The sequence below is a fragment of the Otolemur garnettii genome, unplaced genomic scaffold (genome assembly GCF_000181295.1).
Source record: "Otolemur garnettii isolate 467f Iridium unplaced genomic scaffold, OtoGar3 scaffold00144, whole genome shotgun sequence".
Taxonomy (NCBI): Eukaryota; Metazoa; Chordata; class Mammalia; order Primates; family Galagidae; genus Otolemur; species Otolemur garnettii.
This window is the reverse complement of record NW_003852539.1, coordinates 4,241,044-4,250,694: the sequence shown is the minus strand read 5'-3', so window position 1 is coordinate 4,250,694 and position 9,651 is coordinate 4,241,044. Positions and strand designations below refer to the sequence as shown.

The following is a 9,651-nucleotide window of genomic DNA, read 5'->3' as shown; positions in this document are numbered from 1 at the left end:
TACTTGGGAGGCAGAGGCAAGAGAATCACTTAAGCCCAAGAGTTTGAGGTTGCTGTGAGCTGTGACGTCACAGTACTCTATTGAGGGTGACATAGTGAGACTCTGTCTCAAAAAAGAAAGAAAAGTGAGAAGAAGCACTGACAACAAGCTCCAACACGGATCCCCTAAAGATCCCCTAAGCCAGCACCCATAGCCAACAGCTGTGAAAGCTACAAAGCTTCTAATGTGAAAGCAGCATATGATCTTGGATCACACCCTAATGTGAGAAAGAAAATTGCATTCTTTTCAAAGTCTGGAGATTAAACAGATTTAATTTAGCTGTAATTAATAAAATTAAGAATAAAGTATGCCAATGATCTTAAAAAGCCTACTCAGTTTGATTTTTGGTTTTAAAACAGAATCTCACTCCATTGCCCTTGGTAGACAGCTGTGACATTTAACTCACAGCAACCTCAAACTTGTGGGCTCAAGGATCGTCTCGCCTCAGCCTCCCAAGTAACTGGGACTACAGGCACCCACGATGATGTGACATTAGTTTTTTCTATTTTTAGTAGAGACGGGGTCTTGGTCTTGCTCAGACTGGTCTCAAACTCCTAAGTTGAAGCCACTCCACCTGCTTTAGCCTCCCAAAGTGCAAAGATTACAGGTGTAAGCCACCACACCTGGCCACCTGCTCAGTATTTGCTTCCTATGTTTATCTGTTTCAACAATTTTTAAGACTGTAGGAAAACATGCTTGTCTAAATTTTCATCAAAATATGCCAAGGTAGCAAGGTCAAGATCAAGAGAACCATACTTAGTAGACAACCAACCTAATGGCTGCTAGTAGGGCACAATAGGGTATAACAAATTTAAAGTGAAAGTAACCTGGTTAGTCCTGAAACAACAAACTGAAAAGCTCCTAACAAATATCATGGGACAAAATGGATTCTAACTATCAACTACACTTTCACTTTCTCTGACTTAGCAGTAATCCATGCATTCACACTTCCACTTTGTTTACTGAGGATGCATGGAATATAGCAGGCTTCTAATCTTCCATCATGCTATTCTGTGCTGACACAGTCTGCAAATAAAAGGATCCAGCATATAAAAACTAGAAGAAGTACATTCTAAGGCAGGCATAGTGGCAAGCACCTCTAGTCCTACCTATCTGGGAGGCTGAGGCAAGAGGATCCTTAAGCCCAGGGATTCGAGTCTAGCCTGGGCAACACAGCACTTTTTTTTTTTTTAATTAAAAGACATAAAGTGTTATTCTATATGCTGTAAAATCCTAATACTTGCAAAGTGAACCATACAGGGTCCAAAGCTACTTCAATCATCAAACTAAAACTGTCAAATGTACTACCCATTCAGAAAATGTAAATCAAGACTCAAGTAAGAAGCAAATGAAACTATAATAAGCACACAAATTACATGTGCAGATTGTATTAACACACTGCTGACCCTTCACATAAAACTGCCAGTCAACGTGTTGTTAGAGGTACTAAGTGATTTTATATTATAAGCAACTGAGAGATAAGAAGAGAAAAAGAATAAAATAGGCTGAATCTGAGACAACTGAGAATTAAGAATGAGAGAAATGAATCAGGGACCAGCTGCTATGTTAACACATTATTGACCAGCAATTTTACACAGATACACAGATACTGTCCATGTTACTGGGTAAATAATGACCAGTTAGAAATGTGTTAAGAATAGTGAGATAATGGCCGGACGTGATGGCTCATGCTTGTAATCCTAGCACTCTTGGGGGCCAAGGCCAGAGGATTGCTTGAGCTCAAGAGTTTGATACCAGGCTCGGTGCCTGTAACTCAGTGGCTAGGGCACCAGCCATATGCACCAGAGCTGGTGGGTTCAAAACCAGCCTAGGTCTGCCAAACAACAATAGTAACTGCAACCAAAAAATAGCCAAGTATTATGGTGGGCACCTGTTGTCCCAGCTACTTGGGAGGCTAAGGCAAGAGAACCGCTTAAGCCCAAGAGTTTGAGGTTGGCAATACAGTGAGACTCTGTCTCAAAAAAAAGTTTGATACCAGCCTGAGCAAAGTGAGAACAGTCTGAGCAAATCGAGACCCCATTGAGACCGAAAACAGAAAAATTAGCCAGGCACGGTGATGTGCACCCGGAGTACCAGCTACTTGGGAGGCTGAAGCAGGAGGACTCCTTGAGCCCAGAAGTTTTGAGGTTGCTGTGAGCCAGGCTAATGCCATGGCACTCTAACCCAGGTGACAGAGTGACTCTATCCCCAAAATAAAATTACAAGGACATATGCACTAGAATATTTATAGCAGCTCAATTTACAACCACTAATATGTAGAATTAACCCAGGGGGCCCATCAGCATATGAATGGATTGATAAACCATGGTATATATATATACCATGGAATACTATTCAGTCATAAAAAAGATGGAGACTTTATAGCTTTTGTATTAAACTGAATAGAGTTGGAGAACATTCTACTTCATAAAGTATCACAAGAATGGGATACTAGGCTTGGCGCCTGTGGCTCAAGTGGCTAAGGCACCAGCCACATACACCTAAGGTGGTGAGTTCGAATCCAACCTGGCTCACCAAAATAACAATGACGGCTGCAACCAAAAAAAATAGCCAGGCATTGTGGCAGGCACCTGTGGTCCCAGCTATTTGGGAGGCTGAGGCAGGAGACTTGCTTGAGCTCAGAAGTTGGAGGTTGCTGTGAGCTGTGATGCCTCCGCACTTTACCCAGGGGGATAGCTTGAGGCTCTGTCTCAAAAAAAAAAAAAAGAATGGGATACTAATGTGAAACCACTAGACACACACATACTCGCACAAAAGGAAAACACAACTGAACTCAAATGGGGAGGAGCGAGAGAGGGGGAAAATAGAGAGAGGAGGAAGACTGGGAAGCTCTCACCTGATGGGCATAATGTAAGGGTATATGGCACACCTCCTGAGGAGCACAACTACAACTTGGACTACACCTAACAAATGCATGTAACCTAACCTTCTATACCCTTATACTAATCTAAAATTTAAAAACAGAAATAAAAAATAAGCAGTGTGATAACAGACATTATTTATAATATACTTTATAAAGTATAACACATATTATAGTGTATCTTATGCTGAAAATAAATTTTCTGACTACATTTTATTCATTTATTAAAAGTTTGATTTTAGGGCTTGGTGCCTGTATCTCAAGCGGCTAAGGCACCAGCCACATACACCAGAGACGGCAGGTTCGAATACAGCCAGGGCCTGCCAAACAACAGTGACAACTATAACAAAAAAAATAGCCAAGCGTTGTGGTGGGCGCCTGTAGTCCCAACTACTTGGGAGGCTGAGGCAAGAGAATCGCTTAAGCCTAGGAGTTGGAGGTTGCTGTGAGCTGTGATGCCACAACACTCTACCCAGGGCAACAGCTTGAGGCTCTGTCTCAAAAAAAAAAGTTTGGTTTTAGGCCAGGTGCTGTGGCTCACACCTATAAATCCTAGTACTCTGGGGGGCCAACATGGGAGGATAGCTTGAGCTTAGTAGTTTGAGACCAGCCTGAGCAAGAGAGAGACCATATCTCTACTAAAAACAGAAAATAACCAGGCCTTGTGGCAGATGCCTGTAATCCCAGCTACTTGAGGGTCTCAGAAAAGAGGATCACTTGAGCCCAGTCTGAGGTTACTGTGAACTAGACTTAACACCACAGCACTGTAGCCTCAATGACAGAGAAACTGTCTGAAAATAAATAAATAAATAAAAAGTTGGCTTATAAAATTCTGATTTGTTTCTAGGAAAAAGCAAATATTAGGGCCAGGCATAGTGCTCATGCCTATAATCCTAACACTGTGGGACGCCAAGGCAGGTAGATCATTTGAGCTCACAAGTTCCAGACTAGCCTGAGCAAGAGCAAGACCACATCTCTAAAAACAGCCAGGCATTGTGGTGGGAGCCTGTACTCCCAGCTACTCAGGAAGCTGAGGCAAAGGATCTCTTGAGCCCAAGAGTTTGAGGTTGCTGTAAACTACAATGCCATGGCACTCTACCCAGGGTGACAAAATGAGATTTTGTCTCAAAAAACAAACAAACAAAAAAATGTTATACTTACTCCTTCTTAAAATTAGGAATAAAAAACATGAAACTTTACTAAGTAACACAGTAAATCAACATCATCTCATCTTCATTATTGAAAGAATTAAAACGAAAGACAACGTGTAACCACAGAAGTGAAAAGACAGAAATGGAGGACAGGAATAGACAGGTAAAGAACAGCTTAGACAAATGCATCTCTGATGCAAGAGGCAGCTAGAGAAAGACACTGACAAATCAGAAAGACCAAGGTGAGGGTAGAGTCACAGGTAAAGGAGAAGTTTAGACTGGGTGGAGCAGAGAGGAGGAACAGATAGGGAACACAGGTATTAAAAAGCAAAGGAGATATTAAAGCATCTTGGGAGTTCTGATGTTAATATACTAAGAAATCAGGACTGTTAGAAGGTACAGAGAATGTTACTGGCTTTCAAAATGCTAGTAATTGCCCAGAGTTTTCACTAGTCCTTGCTTATTCTACAAAATCATTTGTTTGCTGGCTTCTTAGTAATTTCTATATAGAGGCTGGTGAATTTACATACAGAAGCTCTCATATTTTAGAAATTTATTTTGGAAACTTAGTTGCATGGGTCAAATTTTTATATGTGTTAAGTCCTTCTACTTAATACCCCAAATTCTAATTACCTTGTTTCTTTGCTCTCTGAAAAATTCGTAATCTCTTATTCTATAAAGCCTGCAGTTAAACTAGGAACCAGAACTTATTTAAAAATGGTTTGAATAAAAAAGTGAGTCTAGTTTCTCAATCTAACTAAGTCCCAGTATTGAGAAGGCACAGTAAAAACAGTGATAAATAAGTCTAATGCTACTCACTCTTTCCAACTTTCCCTGGCCATCCTCTCAAGGAGTAAGATCCTGCAGCCCACTTATAGGAAAGTCCTGCTCCAAGTTGAAGCACCACAGTGAGAATAATCTGACTTCATACAGCACTTGCCAAAGGCTTCAGAAATTAATCTCCTAGACAAAGCAAGCCAGTAGGTCTTCCACCTAAGATCTTCCAGAAACATGTATATAACTTACCCATATATACAAGACACGTCAATTACAACATCAATCATGTCACAGCAAAGTTCATAAGACTGCATATCCACAGGGGAACTGTCTGTTGCAATGTAGATTTTGCTGACAACATCAAAGAGAAAAGCTTTTTCAATACCTGAATTCTTGGAAAAACAAAATTGAGGAAGTATTCAGTTTTGAAGAATTACAATTTGCATCTTACCAAAAATCTTGAATTACTGAATAACACACAAGGTCATTTTTAACTATACAACCCAATATCAGAAAACAAATAGTACTGGGTTGAAAGACACTTCTATTAACCAAATAATAAAAGTGGAATTATTTCTGTGCTCTGCCAAACATTTTTCTTCTTCCTCTTTACTTAAATGAGTTATTTTCTAAGATATCACAAAAAAATTATCAAAGAAATTCTCCAAAAATCAAGCTATGCTACATTTTTAATAATCCTCTATTACTATTTGATCTTATATAATCAATCTCTGATGTGAACGACCTTCTCCCAGAAAGGCTTTACAGAGCAATTATAAAAACATAAAAGAATTAATCTGACAACAACATCTAGCATAACCTGAAAGACCAAAAGAGTCAAAGTGGGGATCATCACACTTTGTTTTTCCAAAGTAATGTTTGGGAAATATAATGGCTAAATGCTAAATTTATTGGAGGGCTGAATCTTCAAAATAAGAATGTAAAATGAGATACTAAGATTACACAGTTAGCAACAAAAGGAAAAGATCAATTTTTCAATGAGCCCTCTAATAAGGCAGAGATTAAACTAAGTCACATTCCCAAAACCTAGTCTTTTCAAGCTACTACTCTTCAGAAAACAGATATCATGAAGGTGTCAAGAGACAATTTTTATGTTTAAGTCCTTCTTACTTAATACCCAAAATTCTAGGCCAGGGATAATGGCTTACACCTGTAATCCTAGCACACTGAGAGGCCCAGGCTGGTGGATTGCCTAAGCTCACAAGTTTGAGACCAGCCTGAGCCAGAGCAAGACCTTGTCTCTAAAAATAGCCAGGTGTTCTGGCAGGCGCCTATACCAGCTTCTTGGGAGGCTGAAACAAGAGAATCACTTGAGCCCAAGAGTTTGAGCTTGCTGTGAGCTCTGACAGCACAATACTCTACCAACGGTGACAAAGTAAAACTATGTCTCAAAAAAAATAAAAATAATAAAGTACCCCAAATTCTGGTTACCTTGTTTCTTTGCTTTCTGAAAGATTAAGAATCTTGAGAAAGCATAAGAAAATTTTTCATCAGTTCATTTTTTTTTTTTTTTTTTTGCAGTTCTGGCCAGGGCTGGGTTTGAACCCTCCACCTCCTGCATATGGGACCGGCACCCTACACCTTTGAGCCACAAGGCGCTGCCCTCATCAGTTCATTTTAAACACAAAAAGGGTGAGTACTAAGAAAATAACTCAGAAAATAATAGCTCAAGCCATATTTTATTTTCTAATTTATTTTACATGTTAAATATGCCATTAGTCTTTAAGTCTGATTCAGCCATTTTATCAAAAAGTCTTTTGTTTTTGTTTTTTTTTTTTGAGACAGAATCTTACTTGGTCACCCTCAGTAGAATGCGGTGGAGTCGTAGCTCACAGCAACCTCAAACTCTTGGGTTCAAACCATCCTCTTACTTAACTCAGTTTCTCAAGTAGCTGGGACTACAGGTACCTGATGGGATCTCACTCTGACTCAGACTGGTGTTGACATCCTGAGCTCAGGCAATCCACCCACTTCTGCCTCCCAGTGTGCTAGGATTATAGGCATGAGCCATCACACCCGGTTTATGCAGAAGATTTAAAACAAATACATTTAACAAAAATGGAATAAGAAACTAATTGGTAAATTAAAGAAGTCACTTACTGATATAAAGATATTTAATAGGTTTTCCAAGGTTGGCAGTTGTGGAATGAGTTTCTGCACCACCTTACTAAAGGCTTCAAATATTGAATGGTCATAGATACTAGTCAAATAAAAGCTGAAAAACACAATATAGTTTGATTAATTTGAGAAACACCTTAGGTTGACAACTATCATAATACATAAAATTGTAACATTTGATTCCAGTAAAACTCAATTATAGCCTCTTTACCCTGCCTACCATCCCCACCATTCAAGGTGACAAATACAATTGCCCACCGGGCTTGTAACTACACATCTCTTTACTGTATTTAGACTGAGGACAACTGAGGTAGTGCCGCCAAAAGCATTTTCAGATGCAGAAACTTGAATATTCACCTCTTTGTAGTATGATCCAAAAAGCGTGGTTTTTAAGCACATAGCTGAGACAAAAACCAATATTAAAAACCAAAAGAAAGCTAGAAGAAATATATGACATTTATTAAATAAGAATACAATTTAGGACTCAGCGCCCATAGCACAGTGATTAGGGCACCACTGAGGCTGGCAGGTTCGAGCCTGGCCTAGGCCTGTTAAACAAGGACAACTACAAAAAAAACAGCCAGGCATTGTGTCAGGCACCTGTAGTCCTAGGTACTCGGGAGGCTGCAAGAGAATGGCGTAAGGCCAAGAGTTTGAGGTTGTGAGTTTGAGGTTGTTATGAGGTGTGACACCACAGCACACTACCAAGGACAACACAGTGAGACTCTGTCTCGGGTGGGGGGGGGAAGAATATAATTTAGGTTTCTTCTACAATGTCACCTCCTTGTTGGGCACAGTGGCATACGTTTGAAATCTTAGCTACTTGGGAGGCTGAGGCTGGAAGATCACCAGAACCCAGGAGTTAGAGGCTATCTCAAGCTACAACTGCACCTGTGAATAGCCACTACACTCTAGCCCAGGCAACATAGCAAGATCCACCTATAAAAAAAATTTTTTTTTCAGACAGTTACCCAGGCAATAGTGCTGTGGCATCAGTCTAGCTCACAGCAACCTCAAACTCCTGGGTTGAAGTGATCCTCCTGCCTCAGCCTCCCAAGTAGAGGAAACAACCTAAACCTGCCATGATGCTGGTTAATTTTTTCTATTTTTAGTAGAGGCAGGGCCTCATTTTGCTCAGGATGGTCTCAAACTTCTGAGCTCAAGCAATCCTCCTATCTTAGCCTCCTAGAATGTTAAGATTACAGGCATGAGGCAGCCAAAGAAAACTTTTTTAGTGTTGTATCCTCAATTGTTCTTTCCTGACCACCCTACCTAAAATATTATTCCTATACCTGATTCTACTTTTTCCCTAATTTGTTTTTCATCAGTGATAAGTACTTAAGATTATACTATGTGTTTAATTACAGGTGCTTTTCAGCTGTCTCATTAGAGAATCTAAGTCCATGAGGAAAAAGACTTTGTCAGTCTTCCCCAATGTCCTTAGCAGTGCTCATACATATTTAGATTTGGGAGTTTTATTTTTCTTAGAGACACAGTCTTGCTTTTTTGCCCTAGCCAGCAGGCAGGGACATCACTGGAGCTCACTGCAACCTCCAATTCCTGGTTTCAAGCAATCCTCCTGCCTCAGCCTCCAGAGTAGTTGCGACTCTAAGCACATGCCAGTGCATTAGCCAATTTTTCTATTTTTAGTAAAGACAGTATCTTGTTCCTGCTCAGGCTGGTTTCAAACTCCTGAGTTCAAGTGATACTCCCACTTCTGCCCACTTCTCCCAGAATGCTAGGATTACATTAGCTACCCTGCCTGCCATTAAGTATTTATTGACCAAACAAAAGAATGCAACTGGTGTTTACAATTTATACAAAAAGCATATTGGCTCAGTGCCTGTAGCTCAGCAGCTAGGGCACCAGCCACATATACCAGAGCTGACACATTTAAATATAGCCTGGGCCTGCCAAACAATAATGACAACTATAACCAAAAAGTAGCTGGGCATTGTGGCGAGTGCCTTTAGTTCCAGCTACTTGGGAGGCTGAGGCAAGAGAATCACTAAAGCCCAAGAGTTTGAGGTTACTTTAAGCTATGACACCACAGCACTCTACCTAGCGTGATAGCTTGAGACTCTGTCTCCAAAAAAAAAAAATCAAAGAGAATGGGAACAGGGGTCCTATTGATAATGAAACAGGAGTCTGGAGATCTAAAAGGATGTACAGTGGAGAAGTAACATATGTAGATTTACTATAACGTATTTGAGTGAGAGACAGAGAGAACAGAGCAGACCTTTAACAATTTAAACACGGTGGATAATTCTACCTGCTTTTTCACTCAAGGAGTATGCTCTTCATTATATAGTTGTAGCCACAATACATTCACATGTATGTACAACAAAGTCAGACAAAAACTATATATACCACTTTATAGGTAAGTTAAAGATTTTTTTAGGGGGCTTAGAGGGGTATGCAGGCAAATCTATAAATTAAATAATAATAAAAGAAGAAACTTTTAAGGAGCTGACCAAAGAACTCAACCCTGTGCAAGAAAGGGCTCTACTCTAGATGTGAGAGTACTGAAACAAGGCCAAGATGATACCATAGGTACAGTGAGAAAGGAATATTTTGGCTCGGCGCCTATAGCTCAACCGGCTAAGGCGCCAGCCACGTACACCTAAGGTGGCGGGTTCGAATCCCCAGCCCGGACCCGCCAAA

General features: G+C 40.2%; 1 protein-coding gene across 1 annotated transcript in view; it reads right to left on the bottom strand.

The window, feature by feature from the left end:
- The window catches only part of RRAGC (Ras related GTP binding C), a 23,017-nt gene that overhangs the window by 8,292 nt on the left and 5,074 nt on the right, over window positions 1–9,651 (bottom strand). Inside the window, exons 4-5 of the mRNA XM_003798999.3 lie at window positions 6,970–7,084; window positions 5,098–5,240 (exon numbers count right to left, since the gene is read on the bottom strand). Coding sequence (XP_003799047.1) covers window positions 5,098–5,240; window positions 6,970–7,084 — 258 coding nt within the window. The remainder of the gene's footprint in view (window positions 1–5,097; window positions 5,241–6,969; window positions 7,085–9,651) is intronic.